General features: G+C 43.9%; 1 protein-coding gene across 1 annotated transcript in view; it reads right to left on the bottom strand.

Moving 5' to 3' along the window:
• The window catches only part of LOC126174820 (chitinase-like protein Idgf4), a 54,312-nt gene that overhangs the window by 7,872 nt on the left and 24,485 nt on the right, over window positions 1-21,955 (bottom strand). Inside the window, exons 2-4 of the mRNA XM_049921201.1 lie at window positions 20,507-20,745; window positions 13,443-13,575; window positions 7,211-7,383 (exon numbers count right to left, since the gene is read on the bottom strand). Of these exons, the coding sequence (XP_049777158.1) occupies window positions 7,211-7,383; window positions 13,443-13,575; window positions 20,507-20,745 (545 nt within the window). The remainder of the gene's footprint in view (window positions 1-7,210; window positions 7,384-13,442; window positions 13,576-20,506; window positions 20,746-21,955) is intronic.

Below are 21,955 nucleotides of genomic sequence, written 5' to 3'. Positions count from 1 at the left end.
GTGGTGGCTTTATTCCACCATTTTTGTAGTGTTCTACTGCCTACAAGTGCTATTCTGTATATACACGCTTTGTTTCATTTTTGTATTCTTTTAGCTTTCGCAGCACAACTTGATAACGGTCCAAAGACCGAAATCGAAACTATGAAATAAATAATTACTACTGTCAAGGACGGGTATGACGTTCTTTAATTTTTTTGAGTCATCAGTCTTCTAACTGGTTTGATGCGGCCCGCCACGAATTCCTCTCCAGTGCCAACCTCTTCATCCCAGAGTAACACTTGTAACCGAAGTCCTCAATTATTTGCTGGATGTATCTGAGTCTCTGTCTTCCTCTACAGTTTTTACTTTCCTGAGCTTCCTCTAATACCATGGAAGTCATTACCTGATTTCTTAACTGATGTTCTATGATCCTCTCCATTGTCCTTGTCAATGTTTTCCACATATTCCTCTCCTCTCCGATTGTGCACAGAATCTCCTCATTTATTACCTAACCGCCCGGTGTGGCCGAGCGGTTCTAGGCGCTTCAGTCTGGAACCGCGCGACCGCTACGGTCGCAGGTTCGAATCCTGCCTCGGGCATGGATGTGTGTGATGTCCTTAGGTTAATTAGGTTTAAGTAGTTCTAAGTTCTAAGGGACTGATGACCAGAGCAGTTAAGTCCCATAGTGCTCAGAGCCATTTGAACCATTTGAACCATTTCTTACCTTATCAGTCCACCTAATTTCAACATTCGTCTGTAGCACCACATCTCAAATGCTTCGATTCTCTTCTGTTCCGGTTCTTTCACAGTCCATGTTTCACTGCCATACAATGCAATGCTCCAAACGTACATTCTCAGAAATTTCTTCTCAAATTAAGGACTATGTTTTATACTAGTAGATTTCTCAGGAATGCCGTTTTCTCCAGTGCTACTCTGCTTTCGATGTCCTTACTCTGTCCGTCATTGGTTATTTTGCTGCCTAGGTAGCAGAGTTCCTTATCTTAACCTATTTCGTGACTATCAAATCTGATGTTAAGTTTCTCGCTGTTCTCATTCCTGCAATTTCTCATTACTTTCGTCTTTCTTCGATTTACTCTCAGTCTATATTCTGACATATTAGTCTGTCCATTTCATTCAGCAGACACTGTAATTCTCTTTCACTTTCACTCAGGATAGCAACAATCTCAGAGAATCGTATTACTGATATCTTCCACCTTGAATTTTAGTTCCACTCCTGAACGTTTCGTTTATTTGCATCATCGCTTCTTCGATGTACAGATTGAAGAGTAGGGACGAAAGACTACATCCCTGTCGTACACCCTTTTTAATCCGAGCACTTCGGTTTTGATCGTCCACTCTTATTCTTCCCGCTTGTCTCATATTGTATATTACCCGCCACTCCCTCTAGCTTACCCCTATCTTTCTCAGGGTTTCGAACATTTTGCACCATTTTTCACTGTCGAACGTTTATTCCAGTGCGACAAATCCTATAACCGCGTCTTGATTTTTCTTTAGACTTTCATCCATTATTAAGCGCAACGTCAGAATTGCCTCTCCTAAAAGCAAACTAATCATCATCTAATACATCCTCAGTTTTCTTTTCCACTCTTCTATATATTATTCTTGTCAGCAACTTGGAAGCATGAGCCGTTAAACTGATTGTGCGATAATTATCGCACTTGTCAGCACTTGCAGTCTTCCGAATTGTGTGGGTGATATTTTTCCAAAAGTCAGATGGTATGACGCCATTCTACGTAACAACGTCAATAGCCGTTTTGTTGCTTCCCCCAGTGACTTTAGAAATTCTGATGGAATGTTATCCATCCCTTCTGTCTTATTTAATCTTAAGTACTTCAAAGCTGTCTTAAATTCTGATTCTAGTACTGGATCGCCTATGTCTTCAGAATGGGTTTGTGTTTCTGCTTCTATCACATCAGACAAATCTTCTCCCTCATAGAGGCCTTCAATGTACTTTTTCCATCCATCCGCTCTCTCTCCTCTGCTTTTAACAGTGAAATTTCCGTTGCGCCCGTAATGTTACATCCCTTGCTTTTAATTTCACAGAAGGTTATTTTCACTTCCCTGTAAGCTGCGTCAGTCCTTCCGATAATCATTTCTTTTTTGATTTCTTCACATTTTTAATGCAGTCATTTCGCCTTAGCTTCCTTGCACCGCCTATTTATTTCTTTCCTCAGCGACTTGTATTTCTGTGTTCATGAATTCCCCTAAACATTTTTGTAGTTACTTCTTTCATATATCCAATGCAGTATTCGCAGTTACCTTCTTCGTACCTACGTTTTTCTTTCCAACTTCTGTGATTGCCCTTTTTAGAGATGCCCGTTCCTCTTCAACTGTACTGCCTACTGCGCTATTCCTTATTGCTGTATCTATAGCATTAGACAGCGTCAAGCGTATCTCGTCATTTCTTAGTACTTCCATGTCCCACTTCTTTGCGTAGTGATTTTTCCTGACTAATTTCTTAAACTTAATCTCTACTACATTACGATGTGAGTCTTTGTGTGCACCTGGGTACGCCTTACAATTCAGTTTCTGATTTCGGAACCTCTGTCTGACATGACGTAATCTAACTGAAATCTTCCCGTATCACCCGACTTTTTCCAAGTATACCCTCTCCTCTTGTGGTTCTTGAACAGAGTATTCGCTATCAATAGCTGAAATTTATTATAGAACTCAGTTACTTTTTTTCTCTATCATTCCTTGTCCCAAGCCCATATTCTCCTGTAACCTTTTCTTCTACTCCTTCCCCTGTAACTGCATTCCAGTCCCCTATAACTGTAATCCAGACCTTGAGAAGTCAGTCAACTGTGGGTAGTTCAACCAAAAAAAGGTGGCACAGGAGCAGGGCTGGTTTAAGGCCCAACAGGGCAAGCCGCAGCATGGGGAGCCAAGCAGAGAGGGGCGCCGGGGACGCACAGGTGCAGGGTTTGTATATAGTGCTTATCACAATCAGCAGCGACAACTGCCACCACACTCATGAAGCAAAAGACCTCTTACCAGTCCTGCACGAGAGAGATGTAGACACGAAACAGTTATCGTTCCTTTAGCGAGTATCGCGCTAGATGGAAATACGACAGTTCTGAATCGTATGGTACTAAGAACGCCAATCATATTTCGAAACAGTGCCAAACCACGTTCCTTTCTTTTCTTTTTATTTTGGCAAGTCCAATCAAGAGGAGCGTCGCCAATACCACGAGTGTCGTATCATACACTATGTGATCAAAAGTATCCGGACACCTGGCTGAAAATGACTTACAAGTTCGTGGTGTCCTCCATCGGTAATGCTGGAAATCAATATGGTGTTGGCTCACCCTTAGCTTTGATGATAGCTTCCACTCTCGCAGACATACGTTCAGTAAGGTTCTGGAAGGTTTCTTGGCGAATGGCAGCACATTCTTCACAGAGTGCTGCACTAAGGAGAGGTATCGATGTCGGTCGGTGAGGCCTGGCACGAAGTCGGCATTCCAAAACATCCCAAAGGTGTTCTGTAGGATTCACGTCAGGACTCTGTGCAGGCCAGTCCATTACAGGGATGTTATTGTCGTGTAACCACTCCGCCACAGGCCGTGCATTATGAACAGGTACTATATCGTGTTGAAAGATGCAATCGCCATCCCCGAATTGATCTTCAACAGTGAGAAGCAAGATGGTGCTTAAAACATCAATGTAGGCCTGTGCTGTGATAGTGCCACGCAAAACAACAAGCGCTGTAAGCCTCCTCCATGAAAAACGCGACACACCATAACACCACCGCCTTCGAATTGTACTATTGGTACTACACACGCTGGCAAATGATGTTCACCGGGCATTCGCCATACCCACAGTCTGCCATCGGATCGCCACATTGTGTACCGTCATTCGTCACTCCAAACAACGTTTTTCCACTGTTCAATCGTCCAATGTTTATGCTCCTTACACCAAGCGAGGCGTTGTTTGGCATTTACTGGCGTGATGTGTGGCTTATGAGCAGCCGCATGACCTGAAATCCAAGTTTTCTCACCTCCCGCTTAAATGTCATAGTACTTGCAGTGGATGCTGATGCAGTTTGGAATTCCTGTGTGATGGTCTGGATATATGTCTGCCTATCACACAGTACGACCCTCTTCAACTGTCGGCAGTCTCTGTCAGTCAACAGACGAGGTCGGCCTGTACGCTTTTGGGTTGTACGTGTCCCTTCACGTTTCCACTTCACTATGAGATCAGAAACAGTGGACCTAGGAATGTTTAGTAGTGTAGAAATCTCGCCTACAGACATATGACACAAATGTTACCCAATCACCTGACCGCGTTTGAAGTCCGTGAGTTCCTCGGAGCGCCCCATTCTGCTTTCTCACGATGTCTAATAACTACTGAGGTCGCTGATGTGGAGTACCTGGCAGTAGGTGGCAGCACAATTCACCTAATATGTGAAACGTATATTTTTGGGGGTGTTCAAATGGGTCAAACGGCTCCGAGCACTATGGGACTTAACTTCTGAGGTCATTAGTCGCCTGGAACTTAGAATTACTTATACCTAACTAACCTAAGGACATCACACACATCTATGCCCGAGGCAGGATTCGAACCTGCGACCGTAGCGGGCGCGCGGTTCCAGACTGTAGCGCCTAGAACCGCTCGGCCACTCCGGCCGGCTTTTGGGGGTGCCCGGATACTTTTGATCACATAGTGTATCATCAGTATTGAAATGGCTCATCAATACCTATGAGATTCTGAGGCGAATCGATGCATTGTGCCACGCCATGTCTGCAACGCGCTTTAAATACACTCCTGGAAATTGAAATAAGAACACCGTGAATTCATTGTCCCAGGAAGAGGAAACTTTATTGACACATTCCTGGGGTCAGATACATCACATGATCACACTGACAGAACCACAGGCACATAGACACAGGCAACAGAGCATGCACAATGTCGGCACTATTACAGTGTATATCCACCTTTCGCAGCAATGCAGGCTGCTATTCTCCCATGGAGACGATCGTAGAGATGCTGGATGTAGTCCTGTGGAACGGCTTGCCATGCCATTTCCACCTGGCGCCTCAGTTGGACCAGCGTTCGTGCTGGACGTGCAGACCGCGTGAGACGACGCTTCATTCAGTCCCAAACATGCTCAATGGGGGACAGATCCGGAGATCTTGCTGGCCAGGGTAGTTGACTTACACCTTCTAGAGCACGTTGGGTGGCACGGGATACATGCGGACGTGCATTGTCCTGTTGGAACAGCAAGTTCCCTTGCCGGTCTAGGAATGGTAGAACGATGGGTTCGATGACGGTTTGGATGTACCGTGCACTATTCAGTGTCCCCTCGACGATCACCAGTGGTGTACGGCCAGTGTAGGAGATCGCTCCCCACACCATGATGCCGGGTGTTGGCCCTATGTGCCTCGGTCGTATGCAGTCCTGATTGTGGCGCTCACCTGCACGGGGCCAAACACGCATACGACCATCATTGGCACCAAGGCAGAAGCGACTCTCATCGCTGAAGACGACACGTCTCCATTCGTCCCTCCATTCACGCCTGTCGCGACACCACTGGAGGCGGGCTGCACGATGTTGGGGCGTGAGCGGAAGACGGCCTAACGGTGTGCGGGACCGTAGCCCAGCTTCATGGAGACGGTTGCGAATGGTCCTCGCCGATACCCCAGGAGCAACAGTGTCCCTAATTCGCTGGGAAGTGGCGGTGCGGTCCCCTACGGCATTGCGTAGGATCCTACGGTCTTGGCGTGCATCCGTGCGTCGCTGCGGTCCGGTCCCAGGTCGACGGGCACGTGCACCTTCCGCCGACCACTGGCGACAACATCGATGTACTGTGGAGACCTCACGCCCCACGTATTGAGCAATTCGGCGGTACGTCCACCCGGCCTCCCGCATGCCCACTATACGCCCTCGCTCAAAGTCCGTCAACTGCACATACGGTTCACGTCCACGCTGTCGCGGCATGCTACCAGTGTTAAAGACTGCGATAGAGCTCCGTATGCCACGGCAAACTGGCTGACACTGACGGCGGCGGTGCACAAATGCTGCGCAGCTAGCGCCATTCGACGGCCAACACCGCGGTTCCTGGTGCGTCCGCTGTGCTGTGCGTGTGATCATTGCTTGTACAGCCCTCTCGCAGTGTCCAGAGCAAGTATGGTGGGTCTGACACACCGGTGTCAATGTGTTCTTTTTTCCATTTCCAGGAGTGTACATCCTTGAATCACCGTAGTGAAGTATCATTGTAAAAACTAATTTAAATGTACGTAGGTAACGATGGCACCACCAGTTGTTGGTTGTTGCTGACAGTGATTTTGATATACCCATCTGCAAATTATATACTTCAATGACATCTCTATTGATTATTTCAAGTTCTACCGGTGATTCGTATGTTTACGTATTCGTGGCTGCAGTGTGTTATGGGAACCTGTGATTCTGAACGGTTCGAGATACATAAACATGGTTTTCGTGAATCACAGTTCATTAAAGAGTAGGTACCTTGTGATATAATTAATATTTCTTCATTTACAAAAGTGGTAAAGCAATTTTGGTTCTTTTACAAGAAACAAAATACTTTTTATCGGCTTTCGAAAGCTCTTGAAATTAGGAGCAAAGCGACGTAATGTGCTCTTAACACTCTGATTCTTAGGGGTGTATAAAGAACCGTGCGAAATGCGCGGAGGAGATACTGCTTCTTGCCATGTAAACTCGCATAACGGCGGTGAAACTGCGCGTGATGACGGACTTTCTGTACTAGTCTTAGGTTCACTCCTAATATTAACATCCCGTATTTCGCCGCCCGAGGTGGCCGCGCGGTTCTAAGCGCTACAGTTTGGAACCGAGAGACCGCTACGGTCGCAGGTTCGAATCCTACCTCTGGCATGGATGTGTGTGATGTCCTTAGGTTAGTTAGGTTTAAGTAGTTCTAAGTTCTAGGCGACTGATGACCTCAGAAGTTAAGTCGCATAGTGCTCAGAGCCATTTGAACCAATCTTTCGAAGAAATACACACCTTTCTAATAAAAGGAAAAAAATCCCTATTTTTAGTAATATACTAAAATACCTACTCCTTTGCGTGTTATCACGTGTTGCAGTATTTTGAAACATTTATAAAATTTGACCGATGTCCGTGATTTAAGTATCAGGGTAGATGCTTCTCCCCTGTAATGAGAGCGTTAAAAACACAGTATAATTCAAAACTCCTAATTATGGTATCTAAAAAGGAATCGCCTAATACTTACCGACTGGTTGATGTATGGGATGACGCTGAGAGTCAAGAGAGCGTTTTCGTTCCGCAGCGACGTTCTCAGCTCGCGGATGAGGGCCGAGAACTGGCTCTTGTGCTCGTCTGCTTTCTCGTCCGTGTGGCTGTGGGCCGCGCCGACGGCCTTCTTGATTCCGTGCCATATGGAGCCTGATAACAACAAAACATGTGTAGAAATACTGGCAAGAGTATATATGTATATATTGTAGAGGCAGTGTTACTCAACGGTACAACTGGTTAAATGCAGCCCACAACGAAATCCTTCCTTGCGCCAACCTCTTCATTTAAGAGTACTGCGTGCACCCTACTTCCTGAATTATTTGTTCGATGTATTCGAATCTCTCTTTCCCTCTACAGCTTCCTCCAGTACTGTGAATGTCTCAGCACATGCCCTATCATCTGGTCCCTTCTTCTTGCCCGCGCGGGGTAGCCGTGCGGTCTCGGGCGTCTTGTCATGGTTGGTCGGTCGGTTGGTTGGTTGGTTGGTTTGGGGAAGGAGACCAGACAGTGTGGTCATCGGTCTCATCGAATTAGGAAAGGATGGGGAAGGAAGTCGGCCGTGCCCTTTCAGAGGAACCATCCCGGCATTTGCCTGGAGTGATTTAGGGAAATCACGGAAAACCTAAATCAGGATGGCCGGACGCGGGATTGAACCGTCGTCCTCCCGAATGCGAGTCCACTTGTCATGGTTCGCACGGCTCCCCCGTCGGAGGTTCGAGTCCTCTCTCGGGCATGGGTGTTGTCCTTAGCGTAAGTTAGTTGAACTCAGATTAAGTAGTGCGTAAGCCTAGGGGCCGATGACCTCAACAGTTTTGTGCCATTGTCCTTACCACAAATTCCCATTCCCTCCTTCTTGTTTGTGTTTCTCCCATATTATTTTCCTCGCCGATTCAGTTTGGAATTGCCTCATTTCTTATCTTATCGGCCCACCTAACTTTCAACATCCTTCTATAGCACCACACGTTAAATGCTTCCAATTCTTTTATTTTCTTGTTGCCTCACAGTCTGTGATTCACTATCATGCAATGCTGTGCTGCAGACGTGCATCCTCAGAATTATCTTCCTCAAATTAAGGTATCGTTTAATACTAGCAGACTTCTTTAGGCCAGGAATCCACTCTTCACCTGCGCTAGTATGTTTTGTATGTGCTCCTTGCATCGACCGTCATGTGTTATTTTGATTCCGAGATAACAGAATTCCTCCACTTCGCCCTCTTCGCGGTCCCCAGTTTGGATGGTAAATTTTTCACTAACCTCTCCTAGCTCTCATTACTTTTGTCTTTCTTCGGTTTACTCTCAGTTTATGTTCTCTGCTCAGTAGATCGTTCATTCCATTTAGTGTGTCTGTAATTCTCCTTCGCTTTCCTTCAGTATAGCACTTTCATCAGCAGTCTTATCATTGACATCTTTTTACGCCTGCCGGCCGGAGTGGCCGAGCGGTTCTAGGCGCCACAGTCTGGAACCGCGCGACTGTTACGGTCGCAGGTTCGAATCCTGCCTCGAGCGTGGATGTGTGTGATGTCCTTAGGTTAGTTAGGTTTAAGTAGTTCTAAGTTCTAGGGAACTGATGACCTCAAAAGTTAAGTCCCATAGTGCTCAGAGCCATTTGAACCATTTTTTACGCCTAAATTGTGTCCATTCCTGAGCCCGTCTTTTATTTCTACCATTGTTTCTTCGACACAAAGAACAGTAAGAGAGAAAGACATTAGACTTCTGACATTCCATACTCCGACTCGTATAATATTACTCTTCCCTTGGTTACTCAGTCTTTTTGTCTTGGTCACCTCCTTCTTGACAGTCCCCTTCAGGAGATCCTAATGGAGAAATAAATCGGAATCTTTTGCCAATGAAGAGATCTTCCTGTTACAGGTAACATGTGCTGTGGATGCAACTAAGTGTCTCGGATGCAGTGGTTTTCTGTGCCGTCTTGAAGACTCAAAAACAATTTAATATACACTCCTGGAAATGGAAAAAAGAACACATTGACACCGGTGTGTCAGACCCACCATACTTGCTCCGGACACTGCGAGAGGGCTGTACAAGCAATGATCACACGCACGGCACAGAGGACACACCAGGAACCGCGGTGTTGGCCGTCGAATGGCGCTAGCTGCGCAGCATTTGTGCACCGCCGCCGTCAGTGTCAGCCAGTTTGCCGTGGCATACGGAGCTCTATCGCAGTCTTTAACACTGGTAGCATGCCGCGACAGCGTGGACGTGAACCGTATGTGCAGTTAACGGACTTTGAGCGAGGGCGTATAGTGGGCATGCGGGAGGCCGGGTGGACGTACCGCCGAATTGCTCAACACGTGGGGCGTGAGGTCTCCACAGTATATCGATGTTGTCGCCAGTGGTCGGCGGAAGGTGCACGTGCCCGTCGACCTGGGACCGGACCGCAGCGACGCACGGATGCACGCCAAGACCGTAAGATCCTACGCAGTGCCGTAGGGGACCGCACCGCCACTTCCCAACAAATTAGGGACACTGTTGCTCCTGGGGTATCGGCGAAGACCATTCGCAACCGTCTCCATGAAGCTGGGCTACGGTCCCGCACACCGTTAGGCCGTCTTGCGCTCACGCCCCAACATCGTGCAGCCCGCCTCCAGTGGTGTCGCGACAGGCGTGAATGGAGGGACGAATGGAGACGTGTCGTCTTCAGCGATGAGAGTCGCTTCTGCCTTGGTGCCAATGATGGTCGTATGCGTGTTTGGCGCCGTGCAGGTGAGCGCCACAATCAGGACTGAATACGACCGAGGCGCACAGGGCCAACACCCGGCATCATGGTGTGGGGAGCGATCTCCTACACTGGCCGTACACCACTGGTGATCGTCGAGGGGACACTGAATAGTGCACGGTACATCCAAACCGTCATCGAACCCATCGTTCTACCATTCCTAGACCGGCAAGGGAACTTGCTGTTCCAACAGGACAATGCACGTCCGCATGTATCCCGTGCCACCCAACGTGCTCTAGAAGGAGTAAGTCAACTACCCTGGCCAGCAAGATCTCCGGATCTGTCCCCCATTGAGCATGTTTGGGACTGGATGAAGCGTCGTCTCACGCGGTCTGCACGTCCAGCACGAACGCTGGTCCAACTGAGGCGCCAGGTGGAAATGGCATGGCAAGCCGTTCCACAGGACTACATCCAGCATCTCTACGATCGTCTCCATGGGAGAATAGCAGCCTGCATTGCTGCGAAAGGTGGATATACACTGTACTAGTGCCGACATTGTGCATGCTCTGTTGCCTGTGTCTATGTGCCTGTGGTTCTGTCAATGTGATCATGTGATGTATCTGACCCCAGCAATGTGTCAATAAAGTTTCCCCTTCCTGGGACAATGAATTCACGGTGTTCTTATTTCAATTTCCAGGAGTGTATTTCTGGCATTTGCAGAATTTACAAACAACCCTGTTTTCTTTGTGCATTTATATTTTTTGGCGCAAGCATAAAAATGGTTTTGCATCTTTAACTGGTACTGGTCACCATTGGCCGTCACTGTCTCCAGGACAAAATGGTCATTTTTTTTTTAAGATGTTTCTTCAAGTGAATGTGTTTCGGTAACAGTCGTCATAAATATATACAACAATGGAGACTTGCGTTGATATTCTGATATACAACAAAGAACAGCATGTGTTTTGGCATACATCTGTTGGGTGCTATGCTAAGGTGGCGAAGTTGCTACCTCATTGGACTCACATTCGGGGGGACTACTGTTCAAATCTCCGACCGGCCATACAGATTTAGGTTTTCTATGATTTTCCTAAATCGCTCCAGTCAAATGTTGCGATGGTCCCTTTGAAAGGAGCCGATTTCCTTCCCCGTCCATCTGTAAACCGAACTTGTGCTCCCTTTCTAATGACCTCGCTTTCGATGGGACGTTAAACTATGGTCATCAGAAGTAAAGATCTAGAAGCGTCATACCTCATGCTGAACAATACCCATCGTACCAAGCCTAAATAATAATGCGATAGGCGTATTTAACCTATACTCCATTCATATGAAAAAGAGCACAATTTCTATAGTATTTGAACTATCCCTAACCTTATGTCAGTGTCATCATCACAGTCATCTTCATCGTCACCATCACCATCATCACAACCATCATCTTCATCCTCACCATCATCTTCATCATCACTGACATCATAATCACAATGATTGTCATCTTTATCATGTTCTTCTTTTTCTCTGTCATCATCATTACCACCACAACCACCACCATCATCAATATCATCGTCATCATCATCATCATTATCATATCAACACTGTTATCTTTATCACCTTCATTATCATCATCATCAACAGAAGCAGCAGCAGCGCCAATATCATTCCTATCATCGTCGTCGTCGACATCATCATCATCATCATCATCTGTCATCACTATCATCATCAATACAACTGGCATCACCATCATCATCATCAACATCATCATCATCATCATCATCACCACTACCACCACCATCGTCATCAACAATAACATGCTATTCTTGACTCAGAGAAAAAAATCAAATGCATTTCACATTTAACTTTTCTTTCTTGTTTGTCCTACACTAACCTCGCCCTGCTTAGTTTATAGTTTCGAAATTTCCGCGTCTGTCATTGCTTCTTCTTCTAGTGTGAGGGCATCCTAGTTGCGTCTGTGTATTAATTTCTTAGTTTATCTTGATCTTAATATATGTATTTCTATGCTTCCTTTAGTACATTACTTGATTGTTCTAAGAAAAACATTTTTTAACGTTTGAATGTGACTTTTTGCATTTGTTTGTTTGTTTCTGTACCATCCTGCTCAGAGACTAATTAAATCACTGCAGTGTTTTACTCAGAAGATTATAAGAAAAATGAAGAACAGGATAGTGAGAGTGGCAGCAGAGAAACTTCTCGCAGAGACGGAACCGCTCGAGTAGTGGGCGGTTACCTGTGGGCATTGGACTGCATGTTGCCAGCGACTTCATCTCATCATTGTTTCGTTCGTTACACAGGAAAAAAGCTACCAGAAATGTTATGTGTTTTCGTAGAAAATACATTTCAAAATAACCTGTTAGAAGCTAGAGTCAGTAATTCCAACATCTGTTTCGGTGTTAACAATTATCCGCGTTTACACTGTCTATCGAGGCCTCACTGTACTGAGTTAATGCCAGGTCGGATAATACTCCCAAAATCAGGCGATCGGAAAGTCTTCTACAGAAGAATGAGCACAAACATTATCTTCAACCATTTATTGACTTCTTTCCTTTAATTTTGCAATAATACCTTTTCCATGTACATTATATCCTTTGCATAATTATAAAAGTCCACATATGTTATTCTCAGTTTTTTGTTTTTCAGTCAAATAGTGATTTAAGGTCAACATGTTTTTTTCATTAAATTACAATATATGTTTCATTTGAAGATAATTTATTACAATGTATAAAAACAGTAGAATTTTAACTTATTTTTTATTCAACGCCTTTACTATATCAAGTTGGAAACTCTTGCCGACAAGATATGCAGCTTTTGACAATCTTGCAAAAGCTAAATACAAGTAGGGAAGTGTTATTTCCAAACCTATAAATGCAAAAATCGAAATAACAACAACGAGAGCAGAAAGTAAGTATATCTAACCAGCAATTTACCTTAAACACACAACTCGCGAAGTGTAGCAGCTAAACGAAATCGTTATTCTACACAGAGCAGCTGCATCATCCCGTTTGCTGTCGATGTTTTAACGATGTACTTACTGAATGCTCAAATGTGTATTACATCAACTGAAGATGGATAAAAGCCCGAAACGTGTAGTGGAATAAATAAAACACATAAAAAAGTGACGTTGCTGTATTTGTTAAAATAAAATAAAAAATTAAAGTTCTTGAGTAAGAAATACTTAAACTAATTGCTAATATTTCTTATATGGGGTAAGGCCATAGTCCAAGGTACCATTCTCTGCCCTGGTTCACGGCCTTATGCCCAGAAAACTAACATCTGAAATTACGCAAATACAGTTCGCGGAGGTCGGCACCATATGATTAAATACTTAAACTGTTCATAAGTATCGCATGCGCATTTCTCTTACGTAGCTTACTGTGCATTAACTGTGGTATGTATGGCTTTGTGTGCCAAAGAAACATTCATCATCTCGGCTAATTTCCAGGAGTTTCATACAGTCCTGCTACGTGATAAATTGCTACATGCATCTGTGATGCCAACGTGTGAATATTGTAAGTTTTACCACTCACCAAAAGTGCCGCGGTCCTTCTTTGCTTTGTTCTTGGGGAACTCCCACGCGATGTCAATGCCATCAAATCCATGTTGCTTCAGTAGACTCTTAGCTGAACTTACGAAAGTTGTTCGGTGTTCATCACTTTCAAGCTGTAAAAGAAGACAACATATTTCTCACTACCGTACTCTATAATATGTCAGATAGGCACTCGTTATAAAAACTTTATCATCATAAAAAAAACATTTGTAACGTAAAATACATTATGATTCCGTATTCTCTGTAGTCATTTCCATTTGTAGCCTACATAATCTGTTAATCTAATTCAGTCTTTTAATTTCACGTTTCTTCGTTATACTGATTCGTATTTTAGTTTCAGTAATTCTCCGTTCTGAATATAGGCCTTTATTGCTGTCTATCAGACACACTCAATAGCAACTCTATAGCATTTATGGAAATTTATTTTGTGACACTGTCGAAGGTACGATGAAAGCATGGAGGTCAGTTGCTTGGTCCCGCAATATGTCACTGATCCTTGGTCGCCGTACCAAGAAAGATACTTCGTAACTCACTCAAAGATAAAAGAAAAAAAAAGAAGATCTAGTGACATGGAGGCCAGTGAAAAAAATATGAGTGTGATAAAAATAAATAGATCTGAAGGATTGTAGAGACTGCTTAAAGAAAACAAGAACGACGTAGATTGCAAATTAAGAAGAAGTAAAACATCAGTAGACGATATGGAGGAGGAAATAAATATCCCTGAGTAAACGCTGTTGCTATTAACAGGGACCTGTAAATAGCGAAACATGAACGACTGGTTAATTTCCTTTCGAGTTTTCATGGATTCCTAATTTCCTGCTTAATGTCTGGAAGCAGTTTGTAAAGTACAAAACGCAACTCTGGTTACTAGAACAGAACGCCAAATCTAAAGGTAAATTATTGAGCTGTCTCAATGTGGTTGTGTAAATCATAGTCTTTTGAAAGGATATTTTTATTGGCACTCACGTGTATCAGAATATCAAAAATTTGAAAAGGTTTCGTAAATGTGTACAGTTGGCTTATTTGTGCGACATTTTTATTCCTGGCTTTTGCAGGACATACTTTATTGTCTTTCGGTGCATTACATCAAGAGATAATCAACTTAGGACACTACTACGTGAAAATATTCGCGTTTTTAGATATCGAACATGAATATGGACCAATATGAAATCATTGTTTCATGAAGAGGCTTGTTACAGCATATCTCGCGTAAGTATCACACACTATTACAAGTGAGCAAATAGGCTGTTGTAAAACATTGCTTTGCCACCGGTCATCCTATGGAATATAACAACGCGAAATGGACTTCTAGCTACCGGGATAGTGTTATTAACGAAGCAGTTGAGATTATGTTAGCAAGTAACCTTGTAACGCAGAGGCAGTTGTTTGCTTAAATTCTGCTTGGAATGCTGCTCTCTCCTTGGTCAAAAAACAGAGGAACAGAAAGAACGTCATTCGTTCGTAACTGATATTCAATATCGATGAATTCTGACGTTGGTTGCGTGGTGGAGCTAAGGGAAGTGACGGGGTGTGTACCTTCGAATTATCGGCGGTTGTCGAAGAAGTCAACCGGCTCCAATCCCGTAAGTTAATTGAATATTTTATTCGCCGAGATAAACTTAAATTTTCCGTTTTCCACAAGTTTCAAAGTAAAAAATATTGATCAGCTCTAAATATCTTAAAGGGTATCTCATCATTTCATATTGGCATGTGTGTAAAATTAACCCTTCATATTTTCAAAACCGCAAAATGGAGCGGAGCGTGTGCTTTTCTATCGAGGAACACTATTTTTGCTAATTGTCCGCTTACATTTACGCAGGTGTTTGCCAAAAGAAACCGTAATGGTCGGTAAGCAATGATGTGTTAAACACATAAGAGGGACCACAATTCGAGTTACACTGAACGGTTTGGGTCCGAGGGTCTTGAGAGAAGCCATGGAAGTCCAATGTTATTAGCATACCGAGTACTCTGTCTGATCTCCCTGGACGATGTTTCCTCCCTGTACTGGCAGATGTGGGTGGTTTCTGTTCATGGCATACGCTTTCTTCATAATTTGGCATGTACTGTGCTTTGCACGAACTTATTAGTGGCTCGTCTGCCACGAAATGTATCCTGTCATCGGTGGAGCTGTTAAAAACAAAGATCATTTATCACTTACTAAACGTTTTCACGTAAATGTGAGTTGGAACAACCAAAGAAATCTCGTTTATGATACCAGAAGCAACAGCAGTACTAGAGTATTTTTTATGGATTGTTGTAGAGTTTACACTCGATTACATTGCCTCTTAACTCAGGTTGGTACAGACAAGTTTTGCGCAGAAAGTAAAGAGGAGGTAACTCTTCGCGCTATGTCGTGCTCGAGAGTAACAAAAGAATGACACATGACCCAGTGAGATCAATGTGGTGTTATGTAGTGACCTGCCCGTGCTGCGGATCGTCTGTCAACGTCGTTACTTGCAAGGCCAGTGGCGAATGCTCAAGTACTTAATGACGGGTAGCGCCCACGTGTGCTATTAAAGTCAATAGGCCCAATGGACGACTGCTGCGCTGTGTCATTTCAGCTCTGTGGAGTCCGAAGGAACATTCAAATTATGGTACTCATATTCTGAACCAGATCACTGTATGGATTATTGTTTGCAGGTTTCGCCTTGTAGTTTACACCATCCCACCATCTATCAAAATACTACCAAAAACGCTGTTTTATATCTGCAATGTTGTGCTGCAACAGTCATTTACGCTGCTTGTGATTACTTCTGCGACGCTTCCTTGCCCTTGTCCCGTTCTAGCTTTGTCGGTTGTCCATCTGTACAGACCTCATATGGATAGGACGCTATATCATACACATTGCTGTGTACATAGTTCAAAAGGTACACAGCAGTACCACGAGACTCTGCCACCACACACACACACACACACACACACACACACACACACACACACATCACTTGCCAGGTGCCTCCTCAGTTCGGAGTAGCAGCCTCTAGATGGCACTCGCCGAAGGGGACTATCTTCTGCTTCTGCAACACGTTCGTCAGCAAGTCATATCCATCCGCTGATAGTGTTGCCACATGCCACACAGATGGCTCTCAACTGGGAACTACTTTGATTCCACAGAATATGGACACAGGTTGAGATCACTCCCCCAACAGAGACACGCGTTTGTTGCACCACATCTCTGTGACAGATCTTGCAATTACACTGTGGACCACTGTTTTGGCAGCCTCATTCTGAGACTGCTACAGTTCCATCTCTTCTACAGACAGTTACAAAGTTCTACAGTTACTAATGTTTCGACGTGGGAGTCGTTATTTAAGGGACCAATGGTAACAGTTAACATCATATGCCTGCAAATTACTTTCAGCCGTAGTGACCAAATCACGGGCTGCCAAGAGACAGCAAAGTTACTTACATTAAGTCATATTAGGTATAGGACTCCAATGCCAAGGATACAACTAATAAGAAAGTTAAGTAAATTTGCCGTAAATATTCAGTGTTAAGAAATGAAATTTATGATTTTAAACCGTGTTGCCACATTTATGGTCAAATGCCGCCCAATTTTTGCATTGTATGTTTAGATTTTTGTTATCATGTATAGACTGCCACCTTATAGAGAAAAATAGCAGAAATTTGATTCTTTGCCACTGTGGACTTTTGGGCTGATTTGATGGTAACACTCAGTTAGAACATCGCGACGTACATCTTCATCTGTACTTCACGTGCCAATACCACCTAATGATGGGTGGTGGAGAGTACTTTGTTCACCACTCACAAATGGTATGTGGGAAGAATGGTTGTTGGCAGACCTCTGTATAAGTTTGAATCTTTCCAGTTTTACCTTCAAGGTGTTTTACAAAGCTATAAACGCTGGGTGGGGGGGGGGGGGGGGACAATATACTGGTGGACTCTGGCATAAATGTACTCTCTCGGAATTTTAACAGCAAACCACGCCGTGATGTGTAACACGTCTTGTAGCATCTGCCACTGCAAATGGGCGAGTGTCTCCATCATACTTTCATTAAACTTTAAAGACACTAAAGAAGGGGCACGAGACACACATAAAGTGATTTCACTTCGTATTTTTCTGTATGTTTAGTTTATTCAGTTTTGCTTGTTCTAGTTTCCGAATTCAACTAGAATTTTGTACCTCCATTTAGATTCGACTTTTGTGAATCATCGTGTAACAAAAAGTCCTTGTTTTCATCTCTCGATATTTTAAACTATCTCTGTCGATGTAACTATAGTTGCACGTTCGTGAGGAAAAAGTAATTCAGAAGGAGTATTGGAAAGAAGAAGATATAGTTTATAAATTTTCAGAACCTCTTCTCATGTTCGAATATTAACTTATAATTAATTGCACAACTGAGCGTTTTCGTAACATTATGAATTGCTTTACGAAGACTTTGTCACTATTTTCAGCTGCTAGGTGTTTAACATTAATTCTGATATCTTTAACTTCAGAGCTATATTTATTACCCTTTCTTACAAATCTATTGTGTATTACAGTAGAACTGGTATGGTTACCTCCACACGTACGATATACAGTTTATTCTCTGTCACACAACCAGTCATAGTAGCTGTATATCTCGAGAAAACGTTGTCCGGAAGGTATACGTTTGGACAGCCTTGGCGAAAATTGAATATCTCAGGAGATGTGGTAGGTGTGTTCTCATTTACGTTGGTGTGTAATAAGAGAAGTGGAAAGCGAGCAAGATAGTAATTTAGAGACACAAGAGGGATACTGAAATACAACACACCCAAATGTAAGTTATAAACATTTGACAAAAAAAAAACACTGTTCACGTAGTTCGTATGTTCTTGCGCCGTAACAGGTGGTAATTCAACAATCCTACGTTCTCACAGTCATAGCAAAAGATATATGGAGCTGGTTTCGAAATACGCGAGGCTAAACAAAATATTGCGGGGCTGATGGGGAGTTATGAGTCGTCGGCACACGGGCTCTAATTTATAATGGTAGGATTTACATTCCACTGTCGCAGTTCCACAGACTTTGTGTCTTGTTTTTAAAGTCTCTGTGAACGATCAAACAATTTGCAAATCACTAGTGTTGTCAAAATTCGACAGTTAACAGCTTTGTTTGATGTACTTGTCAAACATAGAGATTGTTTGGCGTATTAGAGAGAAATATTGATTGACGGCAGATTTGACAAGATGAGGGATGTTGTTTGTGTTGATGTTCCGCCTCACATGTTTAGCCTTAGTGCAGAAAAATATAAAAAAAGCTCGAATCTCTCCGGTTTTTCCTCGGACGATGTATACGTTCTGATGTTGTGGTATTTTAATGAACTTTCAAATGGTTCCAATGGCTCTTAGCACTATGGGACTTAACATATGAGGTCATCAGTCCCCTATAACTTGGAACTACTTAAACCTAACTAACCTAAAGACATCACATACATCCATGCTGGAGGCAGGATTCGAACCTGCGACCGTAGCAGTCGCGCGGTTCCGGACTGAAGTGCCTAGAACCGCTCGACCGCCGCGGCCGGCAATGAACTTTCATTTGAGGACCAAGGAAAAGAGACTGAATTAACTTGCACCCCCCCCCCCCCCATTTTCTTTTTCAAAGAAAGTAGGAAGTAATTCTAACAGTTTATTGAAAGATCCAATAGCCATTCGGAAAAAGTTGATTTAATCATCGGGTTTTGAGTGTAATATTCCCTTTAGCAGATTCTCATGGGTGCATTTATTTCTCAGTTTGAGCTATTCTTAACACTCAGCGCTAAATTCAGTTCGAGGAATGCTTTTCTTATACCAGGGTTGGAACTTTAATAGTGGCAACTATTTATTTACAGCTTCTATAAAATAGATACGAGTTTCAAAGTTTTACTGACCTTCAAAGTAGTCACCAACATTGTGTATAACCCGTTGCTATTGACGTGGAAGTCGTAGGATACTCTTAGCATTGCCACTTGTGTTGACAGTTCCAGCCCCACGAATTGCCCACGAATATGCAGCAGTTCTGAAGCGAATGCCGTAAAGTGTTCCCTTCAGTTTAGAAATTGAGTTGAACCCACGAGGGGTTAAGTCAGGGGAGTGCAGTAGGTGGTATAGCCCTTAGCAGCGCCATCAGTCAAAGAAATCAGGTAACAGATAGCGCTGTACGTGCTTGAGCATTGTCCAGCAAAATAATGGTCAGGTCCTGCAGAAAGTGTCATCACTTCTTTCTCTAAGCTGGAGGTAGGTAGTGCTCCAAAAATGAACAGCATAGAGACAGAAGTGATGACACTTTCTGCAGGACCTGACCATCATTTTGAAGGACAATTCTCAAGCGCGTACAGTCCAAGCTGTGACTGATTTTGATGGGGCTGCTAAGAGCTATACGACCTACTGCACTCCCCTGACTTAAGCCCTCGTGAGTTCAGTTAAGTTTCTAAACTGAGGGAAACACTTCACGACATTCACTTCAGAACTGCTACGTATTCGTCAGGCAATAGACCGCGCCGCTCGAGCTGTCAACACAACTGGCACAGCTAAGAGTATTCTACGACTTCCACATCGCTGGCAACGGGTTATACACAATGCTAGTGACTACTTTGAAGGCCAGCAAAACTTTGAAACACATATCAGTTTTGTACGATCTGTAAATAAATAGTTGCCATTATTAAAGTTCCAACCCTCGTATCTTTTTGAATTTATTGGATTTCGGGAAGCGCCCACACAGTCACCGCATTAATGGAATGTCAATCACGACGATACGAACGTTAGGGCAATAAAATACCCAGTCCATGAGCGGAGACAATCTTCGACTTGACCGGGTATCAAACCAGGGTTTGGCTTATTGCTAGCTATTTCCACTAATCTCAAACTAATTTACCACAAGATATGCACAACGTGACAGCTGCTTCAAAAGTGAGGTCAAATTTGACAAACTTGGCCAGTATGTCTGTGCGCTTGTTTGACAGTCGTGGATATGAAGCATCGAATTTGACAAACAAGTCTGACAGTTACCAAGGGCTTTTAGTGTAAAGCTTTGTTAGTGCTTGTACGCAGTAATGTCTGAAAGCGCTCCGCGCGTCAACTGACCAGCTCGAAGTACTTCTCCCTGCTGTCGGTGTCCGCGGCGCCGCCGCCGATCGACAGCAGGATCTTGAGGCTGGGGAAGCGCCTCTTGAGCGCCACGATGTTGGTGTAGGTGGTGTGTTCATCCTCGCTGGGCGGCACCGCCTTGTACGTCTCCGTGTTGATCGTGGCGTAGCCCACGACCAGGTGCGTGCAGTACGAGAAGCTGGGCTCGATCTGCGACAGCAGAATGCGGCTCGACTCTGCAACAGACGTCGCCTGCGTATGAGCGCACCGAATAAACGGTAGTTGATACAAGACCGATGTACTTCAGTTCATACATCTTGTCAGTTTAGTTCTGCTATTGGGCCAGTCATGTTAGGTGTCGTTCCTCAGAGGCCTTATTACTTAATTAGTTTATTGCATAGCACATATTTATGATAAACCTGTTAATAGAAAAACATACGAACCACACACACACACACACACACACACACACACACACACACACACAGTGATCATGTCTGTGCCACTTTCGCCTATCTGCGACTCAGCATCTCCGCAGAATGGTGATTAGCAATCTATCCTTTTCATGATATTATCATGTATATACATAGGTTGTTACGGGTATAAGTAAAGGTTCGTAGATAATTAAATATCTTAATACAGTCAGTTCCCCAAGAAAGTGTACGCCATAATTTGAAATGTAAAGTCCGCAGCGACATCCCTGGTAGTGGTCTAGAATCTTTACTCAATGCGCTTTTGCACAGTGTATAGATAAACAGTGTTGTTTTGTCGATTGCAGTTTAAAACGAGTGCAGAAAAAGTGAGTGGAGACAAAATGTGCAATGTTTATCAAAAATGCCTTCTGAGGTCCGTTAAGAAGCTATCTCGTTCGAACGAGGCAAACTGAGTGCTTCAAGAGGATAATGATCCGAAACATCGCAGCCGTCTCTGTGCAGCGTGTAGACAAGACAATGGGCTGTCCACGATGGATTGGCCTGCAATGTCTCCGGGTGCAACTGCGATCGAAAATGTTTGGTGGTATATTAATATAAGCTGAAAACCCTTGCGCAGGGCACGCTATGTTTACGCTTGAAGGTGTCTTTGCGCACCTAATCCAGACAATGAGGGTAACAGGTATGCACTACCAGCACAGTAATATGTAAGCTACCTTGGAAATGATACATCAGACCTTGGGAGACGTTTTGGTGAACTGCTTTAGAATGGGTGCCAATGGACACTGGCCAGCTGTTCTTATTGCTGCCCAGTGTATAAAGATACTCTTTTTAGAGTGTTTGACCTTCAGTAGGATAATTTTACCGGGCTAATGTATGGACATAGTAGTGGGCACCTGTAGATTCTCCTGTACACAGACTGATCGACTTTCTTCAGAGGTGTCTTTCCGATCCAAACTGTTTAGTTTCTGTATACGGATCCAGACCAGCCATGGCCCAACAACACCAAAAAGAA

The sequence above is a fragment of the Schistocerca cancellata genome, chromosome 1 (genome assembly GCF_023864275.1).
Source record: "Schistocerca cancellata isolate TAMUIC-IGC-003103 chromosome 1, iqSchCanc2.1, whole genome shotgun sequence".
Taxonomy (NCBI): Eukaryota; Metazoa; Arthropoda; class Insecta; order Orthoptera; family Acrididae; genus Schistocerca; species Schistocerca cancellata.
Note: the sequence above shows the minus strand (reverse complement) of the source record. Positions and strands in the feature narration are given on the sequence as shown.